General features: G+C 42.6%; 4 protein-coding genes across 4 annotated transcripts; 3 read left to right on the top strand and 1 right to left on the bottom strand.

Moving 5' to 3' along the window:
- Window positions 1-1,495, top strand: LOC131943001 (macrophage mannose receptor 1-like). Its single transcript, XM_059303010.1, has 2 exons — window positions 1-4; window positions 542-1,495. Exons 1-2 carry the CDS (start codon window positions 1-3, stop codon window positions 1,336-1,338), a joined length of 801 nt encoding a protein of 266 aa, XP_059158993.1. The 3' UTR covers window positions 1,339-1,495.
- A 5,850-nt stretch (window positions 1,496-7,345) lies between these two features.
- On the top strand, window positions 7,346-8,868 carry LOC131943254 (macrophage mannose receptor 1-like). The gene is made up of 2 exons (XM_059303275.1): window positions 7,346-7,480; window positions 8,126-8,868. The coding sequence occupies exons 1-2, from the start codon at window positions 7,438-7,440 to the stop codon at window positions 8,797-8,799; spliced, it is 717 nt and encodes a 238-aa protein (XP_059159258.1). The 5' UTR covers window positions 7,346-7,437; the 3' UTR covers window positions 8,800-8,868.
- A 3,293-nt stretch (window positions 8,869-12,161) lies between these two features.
- On the top strand, window positions 12,162-13,668 carry LOC131943264 (macrophage mannose receptor 1). The gene is made up of 2 exons (XM_059303284.1): window positions 12,162-12,296; window positions 13,061-13,668. Exons 1-2 carry the CDS (start codon window positions 12,254-12,256, stop codon window positions 13,564-13,566), a joined length of 549 nt encoding a protein of 182 aa, XP_059159267.1. The 5' UTR covers window positions 12,162-12,253; the 3' UTR covers window positions 13,567-13,668.
- Window positions 13,669-16,939: 3,271 nt separating this feature from the next.
- On the bottom strand, window positions 16,940-17,937 carry LOC131943703 (macrophage mannose receptor 1-like). Its single transcript, XM_059303919.1, has 2 exons — window positions 17,830-17,937; window positions 16,940-17,570 (listed from the first exon to the last, which is right to left on the bottom strand). Exons 1-2 carry the CDS (start codon window positions 17,882-17,884, stop codon window positions 16,942-16,944), a joined length of 684 nt encoding a protein of 227 aa, XP_059159902.1. The 5' UTR covers window positions 17,885-17,937; the 3' UTR covers window positions 16,940-16,941.
- Between the last annotated feature and the right edge of the window lie 1,643 nt (window positions 17,938-19,580).

Genomic DNA, 19,580 nt, shown 5'->3' with positions numbered 1-19,580 from the left:
ATGGGTAACCATTATTTTCCCATAGGTTTGTTTGCCACCATTATTTTCTTGTAGGTTCGTGTATCACCATTTTTCCCTAGGTTCACGTGTCACCATTATTTTCCCCTAGGTTCGTGTGTCACCATTATTTTCCCGTAGGTTCGTGTGTCACCATTATTTTCTCATAGGCTCATGAGTTACCATTATATTCCCTTAAGTTCGTGTGCCACCATTATTTTTTCGTAGGTTCATGGGTCACCATCATTTACCCCAAGTTCGTGTGTCACCATTATTTTTCCCTAGATTCTTGTGTCACCATTCTTTTCCCGTATGTTCATGGGTCACCATTATTTTTCCCAAGTTCGTGTGTCACCATTATTTTTCCTTAGGTTCGTGTGTCACCATTATTTTCCTGAATGTTCGTGTGTCACCATTATTTTCCCTTATGTAAGTGTGTCACCATTATTTTCCCCTAAGTTCGTGTGTCACCATTATTTTTCCCAAGTTCCTGTGTCACCATTATTTTCCCCTAAGTTTATGTGTCACCATTATTTTCCCGTAGGTTCGTGTGTCACCATTGACGACTGTCCCGCCGGTGTCCCCAGGGACATATACCTGCAGGTGCGCGGGGACACCTGCTACCAGTTCGTCGTGTACCGCCACAACACCCACACCGCCGCCCGGGCCTACTGCGAGCAACATGGCGGCTCTCTGGTGCTGGTCAAGTCAGTGGACGTCCAGGAGTACCTGTACGACCAGCTGGTCAACAACTTCAAGGTGTCCGGCAAGATTTGGATCGGCCTCAACGACCTCGCCACGGAAAACATTTATCAATGGGAGGACGGGACGACCCCCGTTTACACGGACTGGGCGGGAGGGGAGGGGCCAGCGAGCACGTCCGTCACCCACACCGCCAACCACAACACCCGGGACTGCGTGGTCATTGACCTCGTAGCGGGAGGGAAGTGGAAGGAGACCAACTGTGAAAGCGGCTCCTTCCTGATTTTCTTCAGTACCAGTGAGTCACACTCCTACGTCTGCCAGTATATGGCGCGCAGCGTGGTCACCATCGTGCCAGCAACGTCACCTCCTGTTGAAACCACATTGCCAACAACGACACTTCCTGTTGAAACCACATTGCCAACAACGACACCTCATGTTGAAACCACATTGCCAACAACGACACCTCCTGTTGAAACCACATTGCCAACAACGACACTTCCTGTTGAAACCACAGTGCTAACAACGCCAGTTCTATCTGATGTCACAACTCCCCCATGTCCGGCTGACTTTTGCAACACAACCTGCAGCCACAACCGGGCAGACAATGTTACCCTATGTGAAACCTGCGACTGCTAGCTACCCTTAAACATCTCAAGGTGTCACGTATTAAGCTCTGCCACTTTGCTGTTAACTTGAATCCCAAATCTTGATAAATCCTTACAAGAAATGTAATTTGAAAACCATAAAAGCATCAAGCGCATGAGCGACTTATAAAATAAACGTTTAAAGTGCACACTTTCTTGCCTTGGAGTTTGTTTATAACATGTTGGTCATTTTTTTTTTTTAAATGACACAAGTCGACTCTAGCCGACACAAGTCGACTCTATATTCCCCCGCCCCCAACATACATGTGTACAGTGAGATGAATCAAGTCTATCCCAACGACCCCGGGAGGATCGTTGTGGGGCCTCTGTTGACCCCCAACATACATGTGTACAGTGAGATAAATTAAATCTATCCAAACGACCCCGGGAGGATCGTTGTGGGGCCTCTGTTGACCCCCAACATACATGTGTACAGTGAGATAAATTAAATCTATCCAAACGCCTCCGGGAGGATCGTTGTGGGGCCTATGTTGATCCCTCTACAACTTCATGCCGTCTGTCCCAGTCCTGTTTCAGAAAATCTGCAAATGACAATCCGGCCAGGTACCAGATGTTATCCACTATTTTATTAACACGTTTTTCTTAACTCAGCTTCGCGTTTGTTTGTTTGTTTGTTTGGATGTTTGTTGTTAAAATTGACATCGAAAATTAGCCCACTTCTGATTGCTCTAGAGATCTGAAATTTGGCATGCAGGCTACTTTCGCCTAACAATTTCAGATGCAATCATAAAAACTAGCAATTAGAGACCGTAATTAGCTTAATTTAATTACGCCCCAAGGACCATAAAATTGAGGACATGATTTCTAAAGATACAGACAAGACTGGAGGCCTATTGACACAGTTACTTCGGCCCCAATCGATGTGAGCGCGCTGGCCGTGATCGTATAGCGGTTAGTACTTCGCGTTGTGGCCGCGACAACCCAGGTTCGAATCCTGGTCGCTCAAGATTTTTAGTCCGTGTATTTATAAACACTTAGTCAAGTCATACTTAATCAAGTCATTAGATAAAGTAGAAAATAAACTATATAAAAAACTTTTTTAAAAACCACGTTTTTCATGTGTAGCAACGGACTAAAAAGGAGAAAATAAAATACTTAAAATAAACTTTTAAAAAAACCACGTTTTTCTTGTGGACTAAAAAGTAGAAAATAAATTTTCATACATTTGATGACAAAAAACGTGGGTCGGGCAGATGGGTCGGGAAATTTGATGGTGAACGTACCCACGTTTTTTGTCATCAAATGTATGAAAATTTATTTTCTACTTTTTAGTCCACAAGAAAAACGTGGTTTTTTAAAAAGTTTTTTTAAAGTATTTTATTACTAATCCACTAATCCAGTAATCTCCTCCTTTGTCTCCCTCGTCTTCTCCTGGCACGGTGCCCTGCAGAATTGTCTTGGAGGTACCTCTGGTTCGTCTCACGCGTACATACCACGTGAACTGATTTGCCTTGACAATGCTAAGCAAATCTTCACAAGGTCAAAGTGTATTGTTGACTTTATCGCAGGCCTCCTCATTTTTATCACAAGCTTTTACTTGGCTCACAATGTCTTCGGGTCTGTAACTCAAATTTTAACTACTTTTAATGCAGCGATTTCGTTTAAGCTCTTCTGGCACATTCTTCTCCGAGGACGATGCAAGAATATATAATTTGTTATCTTATTAGATAGACACTTTTATTTTAAAATTACTATATTCAACAATAAAAGGCGAAACAACGAGATTTAAAAAAAAAAAACCCAGCGCTTGATCAGAGGGCCGTAACTGGTGAACGATTTGTCTCGGTTGGTTGATTTCTTTCCTGAACGTTGACCCCCAAACTAAGCAGGGGCAGATAACTGACTTTTAGAGCTCACAAACAAGTGGTCGGATTTTTTAACTTGATTTTTTTACTTGTAGCCGATGTAGTGTCAGCTTCATTTCAAAGAATGATTTTTAAAAAATGGAAAATAAAATAAATATAACAACCTTTGTAATAGCAAGCTTTTTTTAAAATGCAATGAAAATAGGGCTTGATCCGTCACGGATAGCTGCATTAGGCGTCCATGCTTTACATCAGGGTCTCCAAACTACGGCGCTCGGGCCGAATGCGGCCCGCGAGGTCCTCTCATTCGGCCCGCGGAGATCTTTTTGTCCACGGCTAAGGAACTTTGCCAAGAAAATTTAAAACAATTTGAAAATGTATCTTTGGGTGCAACTACCATTGCCCGCCGTGTTGCAGACATTGGTGAAAACATCGAGACTCAAATAGCGAAAAATGCAAGCAAGTTTCGACATTTTTCAATAACAATTGATGAGTCGCTGGACAGCTGTTCCACCTCAACTACTTGTGTTCAATAGAGATGTGAATGAAGACATGAGCATAACACAAGAGCTGGCTTCCCTACATAGCATGTATGCCACTTTTACCGGAGAGGGTATATTCAATGAGTTTTAAAAAAGCGATTATAACTTGGACTGGACTAACCTCATGAACGGCATAAAGAAAGGTTTAGTTGGACAAGCGAATGAGAAAAACATTTTACAACCAGTGTTCCTGCACTGTATTATTCACCAGAAAGCTTGGTAGTGTACTGAATCCTGTGGTGAAGATGGTGAATTTAATAAAGCCACATTGGCTTAACCATAGATAGTTCAGAGACATGTTGAAAGATACAAACACAGAAACGCAGCATTTACCATATTATACAACATTAAGATGACTAAATTGTGGGAAAGTTCTGAGCAGAGTATTTAAATTAAGAAAGGAAATAGGTTAATTCCTGGAAAGTAAGCCACAGCCATTAATGTCTGATGAAGAGTGGGTGTAGAAATTGACCTTTGCTGCAGTCATAACTAGTCATTTAAATTTTCTGGACCTAAAACTACAAGGAAAGTAAAATCTAGTTTCTGTTCTATACACCCACCTAAAGGCCTTCAGATCCAAACGGGTCTTATTTTTGGAACAAGTACAAGCCAACAACTTGACGCTCTTTCAGCAGTGCAAAGTCTTTAGGCTGAAGCAACAGCTGAATCATTTGCATATGAGATAATCAAGGACCTCCAGCTGCAGTTTCGCCAACTCGAAGAACTTCCTAGAAGAAACTCTGGCCCCCGACCTGATATTTTATAGTTAATGCGGCCGTCGGGCAGAAAAGTTTGGAGACCTCTGCTTTACATCAATATAAGAAGACGGACACGTCACGACATTAGAATTTTGCACCTAGAGAACTCTTCTGTCACTCAAATGTTTTTTAGCTTGACCAAGTGCTGCTGTCTTATGTGCATTTTTTGCGAGTATTTTTTATTCAGCTCCCTCGACCGATAAGATAGCGCTAAAGTATTAAACGGAAGGGGACCTAATCTAATATGTGACCTTTTAATCTGTCGTTATACAACTTGGGCTGTTTGTCATGACATCCATTATCTCAGCACTGGTCATCGTGCCAGATGTTGATGATGTTCTGTCCAGCCGGTCCAGCAATGCCCTCCGTTATCTCAGCACTGGTCATCGTGCCAGATGTTGCTGATGTTCTGTCCAGCCGGTCCAGCAATGCCCTCCGTTATCTCAGCACTGGTCATCGTGCCAGATGTTCTGTCCAGCCGGTCCAGCAATGCTCTCCGTTATCTCAGCACTGATCATGGTGCCAGATGTTCTGTCCAGCCGGTCCAGCAATGCCCTCCGTTATCTCAGCACTGGTCATCGTGCCAGATGTTTTACCAGCCGGTCCAGCAATGCCCTCCGTTATCTCAGCACTGGTCATCGTGCCAGATGTTCTGTCCAGCCGGTCCAGCAATGCCCTCCGTTATCTCAGCACTGGTCATGGTGCCAGATGTTCTGTCCAGCCGGTCCAGCAATGCCCTCCGTTATCTCAGCACTGGTCATCGTGCCAGATGTTTTACCAGCCGGTCCAGCAATGCCCTCCGTTATCTCAGCACTGGTCATCGTGCCAGATGTTCTGTCCAGCCGGTCCAGCAATGCCCTCCGTTATCTCAGCACTGGTCATCGTGCCAGATGTTCTGTCCAGCCGGTCCAGCAATGCCCTCCGTTATCTCAGCACTGGTAATGGTGCCAGATGTTCTGTCCAGCCGGTCCAGCAATGCCCTCCGTTATCTCAGCACTGGTCATCGTGCCAGATGTTTTACCAGCCGGTCCAGCAATGCCCTCCGTTATCTCAGCACTGGTCATCGTGCCAGATGTTTTACCAGCCGGTCCAGCAATGCCCTCCGTTATCTCAGCACTGGTCATGGTGCCAGATGTTCTGTCCAGCCGGTCCAGCAATGCCCTCCGTTATCTCAGCACTGGTCATCGTGCCAGATGTTTTACCAGCCGGTCCAGCAATGCCCTCCGTTATCTCAGCACTGGTCATGGTGCCAGATGTTCTGTCCAGCCGGTCCAGCAATGCCCTCCGTCATCTCAGCACTGGTCATCGTGCCAGATGTTTTACCAGCCGGTCCAGCAATGCCCTCCGTTATCTCAGCACTGGTCATGGTGCCAGATGTTCTGTCCAGCCGGTCCAGCAATGCCCTCCGTTATCTCAGCACTGGTCATCGTGCCAGATGTTTTGTCCAGCCGGTCCAGCAATGCCCTCCGTTATCTCAGCACTGGTCATCGTGCCAGATGTTTTACCAGCCGGTCCAGCAATGCTCTCCGTTATCTCAGCACTGGTCATCGTGCCAGATGTTCTGTCCAGACGGTCCAGCAATGCCCTCCGTTATCTCAGCACTGGTCATCGTGCCAGATGTTTTACCAGCCGGTCCAGCAATGCCCTCCGTTATCTCAGCACTGGTCATCGTGCCAGATGTTCTGTCCAGCCGGTCCAGCAATGCCCTCCGTTATCTCAGCACTGGTCATCGTGCCAGATGTTTTACCAGCCGGTCCAGCAATGCTCTCCGTTATCTCAGCACTGGTCATCGTGCCAGATGTTTTACCAGCCGGTCCAGCAATGCCCTCCGTTATCTCAGCACTGGTATCGTGCCAGATGTTCTGTCCAGCCGGTCCAGCAATGCTCTCCGTTATCTCAGCACTGGTCATCGTGCCAGATGTTTTACCAGCCGGTCCAGCAATGCCCTCCGTTATCTCAGCACTGGTCATCGTGCCAGATGTTTTGTCCAGCCGGTCCAGCAATGCTCTCCGTTATCTCAGCACTGGTCATCGTGCCAGATGTTTTACCAGCCGGTCCAGCAATGCCCTCCGTTATCTCAGCACTGGTCATCGTGCCAGATGTTCTGTCCAGCCGGTCCAGCAATGCTCTCCGTTATCTCAGCACTGGTCATGGTGCCAGATGTTCTGTCCAGCCGGTCCAGCAATGCCCTCCGTTATCTCAGCACTGGTCATCGTGCCAGATGTTCTGTCCAGCCGGTCCAGCAATGCCCTCCGTTATCTCAGCACTGGTCATGGTGCCAGATGTTCTGTCCAGCCGGTCCAGCAATGCCCTCCATTATCTCAGCACTGGTCATCGTGCCAGATGTTTTGTCCAGCCGGTCCAGCAATTCCAGCAGTTCGCCATCACAGACTGTCATAGCATCCATGTGTCAGCGAAGCGCTGGTTGGTAACATCGTTTTCCAATGAGTCGGTCACAATCGTTTACAGGTAGACCTTGATAAGAAATAGGGAGAGCAAGCAGCCATGTCTAATGCCAACTGTTGGCAACGATGTTTACCTCCCCTTTAATACGCCATGGTTCCAGGTCTGTAAACATCAACAATGGAGACATATCAGTTGTTATATCCCCTTATAATTGTACTTATTCATCTTTAATTTAGTTTACTCAGTTTTGAAGACGTTTTAAAAATCAAATTTGATTACAAGCTAGTGATGTGTACATCGCTATCTAAAACGCACGCATTAACAACATTTTAAAGAACTGACTATTTTTTAGAAAATTATCAGAGTCAAAAATGGCGTCAGAATGTAGAACATCCTACACAGCCTACGTGGCAAGCTGACCCTAGAGCTAAATCTCGAGTCAACCGTAGCAGATGATTTGCTGAAATTTGAATTAGGTCACAAGACCTCCTTATCAAGATTTGAAAGATTTGGTCTCCCGTGTTTCAGGTGAGAAAAACATTTGGCAACACATTGGAAGATGTTGGCTTTAGCTTTTCTCGTGGCTGTCTGCCTACATTTAGGTAAAGTGAACCTTCAGTTACATTTAGACACCATTACAGTGTTAGTTTTTCATAATGTTTTAATAACTAATTTTAAAAAATTCAAATTGATTACAGAGAGTTTTTATTGATTCTTTTTTTTTGGCTCGCGAAAAGTCGGTCTAATCTCTAAACCTGGCTAATGTAAAGAACACGAAACGGTTTAGCATGCAGCATTATGTAACAAACTAGAAAACAGATTACCAGCATTTTAATTGTAATTTTTGTCTCTCAGTTTGATTATATGTTTTCATGGTATTTGCCGATGCACTAAAATATTTAAATGAATAAATAATTGGTTTTTGTTTATTTTTTTACTGCGATCGTTTTCTCTTTGTTTCTTTAACATTGATTTGGTGTTGTTGTTTTTTTTATTTCAACCTCAATCTACCGCCCTGAACTATATGAGTAGCGATAACAATGTAGCTGTATTTTTCAGGCGCCCCCCCCCCCCGACTGTGAATAACAATGTAGCTGTATATTTCAGGCGCCCCTTTGACTGTGAATAACAATCGAGCTGTATATTTCAGGCGCTCCCCCCCCCCTCCCCCGACTGTGAATAACAATCTAACTGTATATTTCAGGCGCCCCCCTAAATGTGATTAACAATCTAGCTGTATATTTCAGGCACCCCCCTGACCGTGAATGACTGCCCAGCCGGCCTACCACGTGACACGTACCTGCAGGTGCACGGCAACTCCTGCTGGCAGTTCGTCCTCTTCCGGCGCTACACCCACTCCAAGGCCCGACAGGACTGCGAGAAGAACGGCGGCACCCTGGCGCTGGTGAAGGACGCCGAGACCCAGAGCTACCTGTACCATGAGCTGCTCAACACCTACAGGAGCCACTCGCTCGTCTGGATAGGACTCAATGACCTCGACAATGAGAACGTCTACAAGTGGGAGGACGGGACCCCCCTGGACTACCACAACTGGGACAGCGGCGAGGGCCCCGGGGCGGGCTCCATCACACACATCTTCAACCACGAGTCAGACGACTGTGTGACCATCGACGCGTCATCTGGCGGCAAGTGGGCCGAGTACCCCTGCGACTCGTACAACTTCCTCTTCTTCGCCGACCCCGAGGAGCACTACTACATCTGCCAGTTCCAGGTGTCCGCCTCTACCTCCACCACCGCAGCCACCACAGTGTCCAGCACAGAAGTGACCCCCGCGCCCCAGACTACCGTGTCCACCATCACCAACCCCTGCTCGCCCTTCTCCTGTGACCTGGACTGCGGCATGAACGGCTTTAAGAAGGACCCGACCACCGGCTGCTCTTTATGTGAATGTGACGCATAAATACAAGTTGTACGTCATAAAACTTGAGGTGTATATTTTCCCAAATAAAAGTAGAGTACATTTATATACACTTCAAAACAAGTTCTTGTATGTTTTTGTGAGCCAGATTATAATATTGTAGCTATTGTATTCGTCCGCTCTAAACGGTAGCAATTAATTATTATCTGCGCGTGTAATCAGCCTTATGCATTAACTGTAAAGTCTTCTGTACGCGATTATTCATACAATAAAGTATGTTGTAGATCAATATCAAAGACATCACCATTAGTCATACAATAAAGTATGTTGTAGATCAATATCAAAGACATCACCATTAGTCATACAATAAAGTATGTTGTAGATCAATATCAAAGACATCATCATTAGTCATACAACTTAGTGTGTGGTAGATCAATATCAAAGACATCACCATTAGTCATAAAGTATGTGGTAGATCAATATCAAAGACATCACCACATTTGATTTTCCCCCCTCGGCTAACAACTTGTACTTAATAAAGTTTTTAACTACCCCATAAACCTTATATAATAACTGCTAACAAAGATTCAATCATTTACATAAAGCAACTGACATAAAATTGCTCTGATTAGCCTAGTCATTCATTCTATTCAATTGTATCAATATAGCAACAGAACTGGTATTTTGGAGATTTATTTTTATCTCCTACAACTTGAAACAAATAAATCCACGCCTAGAAGTTATTTAAATAGAACAAAACCAAATCATGGTAAACTATGTAGACACCATCACTGCTCACTGAGTCCCGCTAAAATTACTCAACACATTCATTTATGCTATGTTAACAACATCACTGTCACATCAACCACATCAGCAAAACAAGAAAAGTTTCCGACTAGCTCCGACTAAAGGGACAATCATATAGGTAGGACGAAGAGTGCATAAAACTGCGTGTTCTTTTTAGCCACTCTTAGGTCAGGAAATGCTAGAAAATCTTTTTCTTTAAAAATAAAAGTTCTGCAAAGCAACTGGCGTAGAAAGTGTTTTAATCGTTTAAGTCGAAGTGAGGCGAAATTCAGCGAAGACAACCTATTATTTTCAAGCCAACAACATTTTTTCTGACACCTTACACAAACTTTACGGCAATGGTTAAAGTATAACAGACACATCTTACACAAACAATAAGGCAAGGTTAAAGTATAACAGACACATCTTACACAAACAATAAGGCAATGGTTAAAGTATAACAGACACATCTATGTTGAACCCCGCAACATCACACCTCAGCAGATGTGACATCAATGTCATCGATTTGAAAAATGTTTGATAGCTTACATGCTGGATCTTGTGAAAGCTAAATTGCATTTTTTTAAAGCGAGAGTGATATCCCTTAAACTTCCTCGTATACTCTTTTAAAACAGTAAAGGGATGACACTTTCAATGCAATCGGACTATAAAATCATTTTTTTTAATGCTAAAATTTTATAATAGAATCAGTAGAGAAAAAGAATTGCGCACCAAATAAACGCAAACAACGTGTTCATATTAGAGCGGAAAATTAGTGCTTTATAAAAGAAACATTGATTTATTTTTTTTAAAAAAAAGGTAATTTAACATTAATTGAGTTACATTTTGTGTCACTGTGAATTGTCATTGAGTCTTGGCCTACGTAAAACGTTTGAAACAAATAGGCCATGTAGAAGTGATCATTTTGAGAAATCGGAAATAGCATAAAATACTACTCCTGGTCACAGGAAATCAGGGGCGGAACTACAGTGCCGCCAGACCCCGCAATGCGGGGGGGGGGGGGGGAGGCCGTTTAGGGGCCCACAGCCGACCATAATCAATTTTTTTTATAGTTAAAAAATTATTTTCATATAAAAGAAAAGATCTACTAAAGTAGTGATGTTCTACTGTAGCTAACACACGCTGTATCGTAAAGGAAAAAAATGTATATATGAGTTGTAGTGTGAAAGATAGGCAAACGTTAAAACCACTTCCATGACTTATTTCCCTTTTTTAAATAGTCAAAAATGTGATTGCTCTTAAGAACCTTTTAATAGATTTGCACTAAACAAATTAAAAAGCAACTACTTTTCTTAATTATTATTATGTTTTAAATACATAATAAAGAATGACATAGTATAAATAGTAAATTTATGAAAAACTAATAATATAAAAAAAAAACCATAAAAATAAACATAAGGCGAGAAACCATTACACGAACAAAGCTTTCATGCTTCATATTCTTTTGACCGACTAGTAACTTAGCAGGCATTATGTCAGACTTAGAAACAGAGAATTTCTAAAAAGACTAATGGAAAGACTAATGGCACTCATCTTAGTAATGTCTTGTTGTAACATGTTTTAATTATAAATAAAACCTAGGAATTTTTTATTTTTTCAAATATCGACCAAGCCCGTACTGAGTATTTTATATTCGTATTTTGCTTTTATATATAAATATATATATATATATATATATATATATATATATATATATATATATATATATATATATATATATATATATATATATATATATATATATTTATTTATTTATTTATTTATTTATTTATTTATTTATTTATTTGTTTATTTATTTATTTATATATATATATGGGGCCCAAACATTTTTTTGGCGGGGTGGCCCTTTTATTCTAGTTCCGCCACTGCAGGAAATCACTCAAAATTTTCAAGAATCAAAAAAATAAGATCTTCTAATTATGTATAAAAAGTTGATAGAAACTATTGCATACCATATATATTTGTAAGTTTGTCCAACTTAAACAGTAGCCTACTCAAGTTATAGTCTTTTGAAAAATCCGAAGTGCAGTAAGTACCACTTCCTTCAAACTACGTTTTTCCGGATCCGGAAGGATGTAAAACGTCGACATTTGTCAAAATCTCGTATGAGAATTTTTGCACGATTACAATATATTCTTACATTCCGTATTCGATAAAGTAGAGAGGTGTAAAATAGCGAAAACTGTCGACCTGAGCGTCGACCACGAGCTAGAATAAGTAAGGACAGGTAACTCGCGTAAATATGTAATAGATCTCTTGAGCGACCAACGCTTTTACTAGTTTTTAAAGTTTACAATGTATTTAAAAGCTTTCTAAAGATTTTTGTATTTCAGTTTTTTTTTTCTTTCTAATTTTGCTGATGCTAATTATTGGTTGAACTCTACCACGCTGCTGTGTCATGCTGACCAGCAGGGAAAAACCTACAGCGACATGTTAGTAGTGTACAAAACGTTGGACAAAAAATTAAATCAGTAATTCACTTAAACCTGCTCCACTTAATAGAAGAGTGCGATAAATATAAGGGGACCGAACTCTTGTTTGGAAAGATAAGGGAACTGAACTCTTGTTATCTGCGCTCCACGTCAGAGGTCAGCCCACAGATAAACAATAGCTGAGTCAAACTTGGAGCCACCATAAAAGGATCGGAGTTCATTGACGCCATCCATCTCTGACAAGGGAACCTCACACGATGCTGCCTGCTCTATTCCTCGCTGCTCTCTGTGTTGGCCTGGGTAAGGAGAATTCGTCTGCTCTACTTGCTCTACATCTCACATCTTTTGTTGTGTTCACGTGCAGATTTTAATGTCTTATGTGCTGATCTGGTTTTTTTTTAATCTTTTGTGTTTGTTCATCAAGTATTCGTATTTAAACATTATATATTGTGTACGTGTTATTTTACCCAAAATAAGTTTGAAGAGTTCTTGTAGCGTAAATTGCTGCTTCTCTAAACATCAACCAACAGTTTTACATCTTTTTACTCTCAATACACTGTCCACGCCTACTCTGTCTCTTCATTTAGTTATCGTGGTCTTTGACTAGGCGTGTCTTCACTGTCGAGCTGTCCAATATAGTGTCACTGTTTGTCTTTTTGTTTCTAACCAATCTATTGTGAGCTGACGAAGACCTTGGTCGAAACATTCGCTGTACTTAAACCTGTGATGATCCTGACACTATATGTTTTTTCTGGTTACTTATGGCATAAACCTCACTGTTGCTACGTCTGTCATAGATTTCGTAAATCTTACACTCTACTTCCGGCATGTTTTCAAACAGTGCGTTGAAATTTCACTACAAAGTGTGATTAAATGTGTGTACGGATGAACTTTTCATTACGTTTCATGAAGAATCTCTTGTCATGATTACATTGTAACAAAGTCGTAGAAAGTGTTTCTAAAGAAATGATCTGTCTTGTAAAACTACATACATTCTTTTGATTCTAGTAATTGAAATTAACCCTCTAACGTCGATATATTTATCCCCCTCCCCAAACTTCTAGGCGCTGCCCAGACAACTGCCGCCGGCTGCCCCGCGGCATTGACCCAAGACAACACCCTCCAGGCTGTCAACGGCACGTGCTACCAGTTCAACGTGGCCAAGCGCGTGACGCACACCGCGGCCAAGGCCGACTGCGAGAAGAACAGCGGCACCCTGGTGCTGATCAAGAGCGCGGAGATCCAGAACTACATCTACACCGAGCTGAGGAACACCTACCACCTGAGCTACAACCTCATCTGGATCGGCCTCAACGATCTGGAGACTGAGAACACCTTCAAATGGGAGGACGGCACCCCCCTGACATACAGCAACTGGGATGACGGTGAAGGCCCCACCGGTGGCTCCCTGTCCCATATTTTCAACCACGAACACAACGACTGTGTCCTCCTGGACGTCGGCTACGGCGGCAAGTGGGCCGAGTACCCCTGCGAGAGCGCCAACTACATCCTGTGGACCGACGTGGAGGAACACGGCTACGTCTGCCAGTACCCCATCGCCAGCGCTTAAGTGAAACGCTCGCGAGACTGACGCTCAACTTTTTATGAACTTTGTTAAATGTTTTTTGCTAGACTGAATGATGTGAGAATAAATATGCATTGCTGTTTTTAACTCTCAAGTTGTTACTTTTTGTTGTGAACATGTTTTGAGAATGTCATTAATTTAGTGTAGCATACAATTTAGGACCTCTAAGGATTTATTTTAGTTTACTGGAAAATTTGTTAAACCGGCGATTGCCTGCGTTTTCTCAAGGAAACACCCCCGAGCATCTGTTATTGTGGGACAATAAGGAGGAGGGGTAAAGGTTCTGTACGTGATCTAGACCCCCGGGGATCTTGTGTAGGGTGGGAGGTTGCTAACCTGGACTAGACTACGAGTGGACAACTTGACCTGTAACCTGGACTACGAGTGAACAACTTGACCTGTAACCTAGACTACGAGTGGACAACTTGACCTGTAACCTGGACTACGAGTGGACAACTTGACCTGTAACCTGGACTACGAGTGGACAACTTGACCTGTAACCTGGACTAGACTACGAGTGAACAACTTGACCTGTAACCTGGACTAGACTACGAGTGGACAACTTGACCTGTAACCTGGACTACGAGTGGACAACTTGACCTGTAACCTGGACTACGAGTGGACAACTTGACCTGTAACCTGGACTAGACTACGAGTGAACAACTTGACCTGTAACCTGGACTAGACTACGAGTGAACAACTTGACCTGTAACCTGGACTACGAGTGGACAACTTGACCTGTAACCTGGACTACGAGTGGACAACTTGACCTGTAACCTGGACTAGACTACGAGTGAACAACTTGACCTGTAACCTGGACTAGACTACGAGTGGACAACTTGACCTGTAACCTGGACTAGACTACGAGTGAACAACTTGACCTGTAACCTGGACTACGAGTGGACAACTTGACCTGTAACCTGGACTAGACTACGAGTGGACAACTTGACCTGTAACCTGGACTACGAGTGGACAACTTGACCTGTAACCTGGACTACGAGTGGACAACTTGACCTGTAACCTGGACTACGAGTGGACAACTTGACCTGTAACCTGGACTACGAGTGAACAACTTGACCTGTAACCTGGACTAGGAGCGAACAACTTGACCTGTAACCTGGACTAGACTACGAGTGAACAACTTGACCTGTAACCTGGACTACGAGTGAACAACTTGACCTGTAACCTGGACTACGAGTGAACAACTTGACCTGTAACCTGGACTACGAGTGAACAACTTGACCTGTAACCTGGACTACGAGTGTACAACTTGACCTTTAACTTAACTACGAGTGAACAACTTGACCTGTAACCTGGACTACGAGTAAACAACTTGACCTGTAACCTTGACTACGAGAAAACAACTTGACCTGTAACCTGGATTACGAGTGAATAACAAGCTAGTCAGTTATTAGATGTAGATCGTAGAGACAGAATAGCCAGTTATTAGAGGTATATAATGAAAACAGAGGCTAGTCAGTTATTAGAGGTATTAACGTTTTTCCGGCCAAACCATTTTTTTGCTCAAGCATAAACACTAGTGACAGCACACCTTTCACATAGAGATCCTTTCCCCAGGTTCGTTGTAAACTACTATAGAAAACTTAATCAGTTCGAGAAATTTACAATAAATCTATTGCTAGAGCAAACAATACTATAATGACGCCTTAAATAAAGTTATATACACCTATAAATGCACACACTACTGCAAAATACAAAAAAAAAACAGCTGAAATAAGGAAAACAATATCATTGAGTGAGCAGTGTATAGTTTTAACCATTAAGTCTAGCTGTATCCACTCTAACCATTAAGTCTAGCTGTCTCCATTTTAACCATTAAGTATAGCTGTATCAACTTCAACCATTAAGTCTAGCTGTATAAATCTTAACCATTAATTACAGCTGTATCAACTTCAACCATTAAGTCTAGCTGTATCCACTTTAACCGTAAAGTCTAGCTGTATCCACTATTTGCTGTATCCACTTTAACCATTAAGTCTCGTTGTATCCACTTAACCATTATGTCTAGCTGTATCAATTTTAACCATTAAATCTAGCTGTATCAATTTTAACCATTAAATCTAGCTGTATCCACTTTAACCATAAAGTCTAGCTGTATCCACTTTAGCCATGAAGTCTAGCTGTAGCTAAAATCACGTGACCTAAAGCATGCCTGCCTCCATCTCTACCATCAACTCTAAAATGTGACACATTCAGCGGACAGAATGTGAACTTGTCATTTTAATCTTTGACTTGTGAACTTGTCATTTTAATCTTTGACATGTGAAATCTTCACCTGTTGTCTTTCACATACAAACATACACACACACGCGCACTCTCACATATATACATATACATGTACAGATTCTTAAATATACACACACACACACAGTTTGAAAGAAAACAGTAGAAACATATATTCTGGTTAATACTTTGCTGACGTCCTAGAGAAGTCAGCAGATGGCACCAACACGATCTCATCCAAACAAGCACGATCTGCCAGATAAGTGCGACAAGATATTTTTCTCAGATAAACATCTTTAGATTAGTTTTACTTTACTCACCGGAAGGAAATTTTTATCTTGTACATCTCTAGCTAACATAGCCACAATATTGTGTACACCTCTAGCTAACATAGCCACAATATTGTGTACACCTCTAGCTAACATAGTCAATATACTGTGTACATCTCTAGCTAACATAGTCAATATACTGTGTACACCTCTAGCTAACATAGTCAATATACTGTGTACACCTCTAGCTAACATAGTCAATATACTGTGTACACCTCTAGCTAACATAGTCAATATACTGTGTACACCTCTAGCTAACATAGTCACAATATTGTGTACACCTCTAGCTAACATAGTCACAATATTGTGTACATCTCTAGCTAACATAGTCACAATAGTGTGTACACCTCTAGCTAACATAGTCACAATAGTGTGTACACCTCTAGCTAACATAGTCAATATACTGTGTACATCTCTAGCTAACATAGTCACAATATTGTGTACAAGTCTAGCTAACAATATCTCAATATTGTGTACACCTCTAGTTAACATAGTCACAAAAGTGTGTAAATCTCTAGCTAACATAGTCACAATATTGTGTACATCTCTAGCTAACTAACATAGTCATAATATTGTGTACACCTCTAGCTAACATAGTCACAATAGTGTGTACACCTCTAGCTAACAGTCAATATATTGTGTACAAATCTAGCTAGCTAGTCACATTAAATTACTGTGTACAACTGGGACCTTATTCATGCTTACAAAACATATGCACTCGCTGACTCTCAATTAAGTAAAATAAAGAATTTTTAAAAATTATCTGGAAACGAGATTTTTTTTTTAATTATTTCAAAATACACTGGCATAATGAACACCCGGTATCCATATCTTTAGCAAAACCAGCCATACCACAGTCAAGGTCACAGCTGAAGGGTGGGCAGGGGTTGGTGATGGTGGCGACTGTGGTGTCAGGTTGGGGCGTCAGGTCGCTGGTCGCTGAAGCCGCAGGGGCGCTGCTGTAGCGCCGGTACTGACAGATGAACGGCTTGATGACAGCCCCCGCGCCCTCTGGTGTGGCGGACATGCACAGGGCGTCGTACCACTTGCCGCCGTCCCCGGGGTACATGGCCACGCAGCGGGGGGTGGGCTGGGGCAGCGCGCCGTGTCCCGTGGCCCAGTTGCTGTAGTCAAGATTTGAGCCGTCCTCCCAGAGAAATCTGTTCGGGTCGTGCATGTTACTCAGCCCGATCCACACCTGCCCGCGCGTGTAGTAGGTGCTCAACGTCTGGCTCTCCAGGTAGCTCTGCACGTCACGTGACTTGACCAAGGCCAAGGTCCCGCCGTGTCTCTGGCATTCGGCTGCGGCGGTCGGGTAGTCGCGGTACAGGTGGAAGACAAACTGGTAGCAGAAGTCGCCAAAGACTTGCAGGTATTGGTCAGCTGGCACATCCGGTGGACAGCCGTAATCAACGGCTGGAGTGGGAATCAAACAGAACAACATTCTTCTTAAAACATTTTTTTTATTTTAGTTATCTCCCTTAACTAGGCTTAAAAACCGAAAACATAAGTTGTGTTATTTCCCTTTGTTAGCAAAAAAAAAGGTTGCTTAATAATTAATTCATTTAAAAAAAAATTTCAATAATTATTTAAGATTCATATAATTAAAAATATATTGACTAATAGATAATTTACAATTAAGATAGTGTAGACAAAAAAAGAAGGAGACACATACCCCATACACCAGACGCAACTGAAGCTAGAGTCAAGACTAAGGAAACCAGCGCCATACTTCGTACGTCTGCGGCTATTTCCGGTCAACAAAAATAGGTTCGTGTGTACTGAAGTCAGTGAAGTCTCCAGTTGTAAGCAAGACCTTCCTCGACACTGGATGTGTCTATTACAAGCTTTAAAACAACTTTAGATAATAAAAAAAAAACTTCTGTTAACTACTTCATTTTTTGTAGCAGATATGGACTCGTTATACAATTTTTTAAATTAAAATCATAGGTAACATTTTACTGTAAGCTATTGCTCTGAATGCTGAGTACGACTAATGACAGAGATAAAAATTAATATTTTAAATAAAGAGCTATTAAATGTGTATTTTTTTTCTTAGAATCTAGAAACCCGATGGAACTAGCAAGACTAAAGGTTGGTGACATTGTTTCAAACAAATATAGCAAACATTTAGAGGCGTAGCGACGGGGGGGGGGGGGTACATATATCCTCGGGCGCCGACCCTAGGGGCGCCAAAATAAGCTCATTTTAGCTGCTATTTTGAATTATAAATACAAAAAATACATGGGGGGGGGGGCGCCAAATTGAAAGTGTGTCCCCTGGCGCCGGGAGGGGTCGCTACGCCTCTGCAAACATTTTTCCCCAGTGAACCCCGCCCCGCCCGGTAGGTAGGGAAGAATGTGGTGAATCAGAATTGGCTTGAATAAAAACGTCATGTACATTTGGGTTATCTACCCTTGGCGTGAAGCTATCCAACAATCAGATCACGTGATTTTTTTCCAGCTGTTTGATTGGTCCGGAGATTGTTTCAATTACAAGTCACAGAAAAAAAAGTTGATCTGTACACGTGCACTAGCAGACGTGTGCCACAGTGAGATCTGCAGACAGATACCCGCCTACATAACTGGCACTCCTAGACAAGTCTGCTAGACATGCGCAGAACGCACTAGTTGATGCTGCAGTGGTCAGCATGGGAGGGATTCCGTCCCTTGAGGTTTAGTGGTCAGCATGGGACGGAGACCGTGTCTTGAGGTTTAGTGGTCAGCATGGGACGGAGACCGTGCCTTGAGGTTTAGTGGTCAGCATGAGACGGAGACCGTGCCTTGAGGTTTAGTGGTCAGCATGGGAAGGAGACCGTGTCTTGAGGTTTAGTGGTCAGCATGGGAGGGATACCGTGTCTTGATGTTTAGTGGTCAGCATGGGAAGGAGACCGTGTCTTGAGGTTTAGTGGTCAGCATGGGAAGGAGACCGTGTCTTGAGGTTTAGTGGTCAGCATGGGAAGGAGACCGTGTCTTGAGGTTTAGTGGTCAGCATGGGAGGGAGAACGTGTCTTGAGGTTTAGTGGTCAGCATGGGAAGGAGACCGTGCCTTGAGGTTTAGTGGTCAGCATGGGAGGGAGAACGTGTCTTGAGGTTTAGTGGTCAGCATGGGAGGGAGAACGTGTCTTGAGGTTTAGTGGCGAGTCCTGCTCAGCATATCTGTTCGTCAGGCAGTAGGTCTCTTGGTGTGTTAGTCCATTGGTCAGTTAGGCAGCAGGTAATTAGTCAGTTGGTCTGTTGTTCAGTGAGTCAATTGGTCAGTATGGCAGTTGGTCATTAGGTCAGTTGGTCAGCTAAGGTCCCTCACATGTTTAGTGTTCCAACTCTTATCAGCTCACTATTTCTGACCATTTATTTCGATACACACCACGCCGTCAGAAGGTGCGAACAACTTCTCGGTGAGTTATGTGAGTTATTTTGATTGCTC

The sequence above is a fragment of the Physella acuta genome, unplaced genomic scaffold (genome assembly GCF_028476545.2).
Source record: "Physella acuta isolate Inbredline_101_S28 unplaced genomic scaffold, ASM2847654v3 ptg000038l, whole genome shotgun sequence".
NCBI lineage: Eukaryota > Metazoa > Mollusca > Gastropoda > Physidae > Physella > Physella acuta.
Note: the sequence above shows the minus strand (reverse complement) of the source record. Positions and strands in the feature narration are given on the sequence as shown.

What these genes read in the sequence shown, in the direction of transcription:
- LOC131943703 (XM_059303919.1), bottom strand. Translation starts at nt 17,884, where the DNA reads ATGGCGCTGGTTTCCTTAGTCTTGACTCTAGCTTCAGTTGCGTCTGGT. An exon ending in AGTTGCGTCTGGTGTATGGG is followed by an intron (nt 17,571 to 17,829) that starts GTATGTGTCTCC and finishes TTCCCACTCCAG; the next exon opens with CCGTTGATTACGGCTGTCCA.
- LOC131943264 (XM_059303284.1), top strand. Translation starts at nt 12,254, where the DNA reads ATGCTGCCTGCTCTATTCCTCGCTGCTCTCTGTGTTGGCCTGG. An exon ending in TGCTCTCTGTGTTGGCCTGG is followed by an intron (nt 12,297 to 13,060) that starts GTAAGGAGAATT and finishes CCAAACTTCTAG; the next exon opens with GCGCTGCCCAGACAACTGCC.
- LOC131943254 (XM_059303275.1), top strand. Translation starts at nt 7,438, where the DNA reads ATGTTGGCTTTAGCTTTTCTCGTGGCTGTCTGCCTACATTTAG. An exon ending in GGCTGTCTGCCTACATTTAG is followed by an intron (nt 7,481 to 8,125) that starts GTAAAGTGAACC and finishes TGTATATTTCAG; the next exon opens with GCACCCCCCTGACCGTGAAT.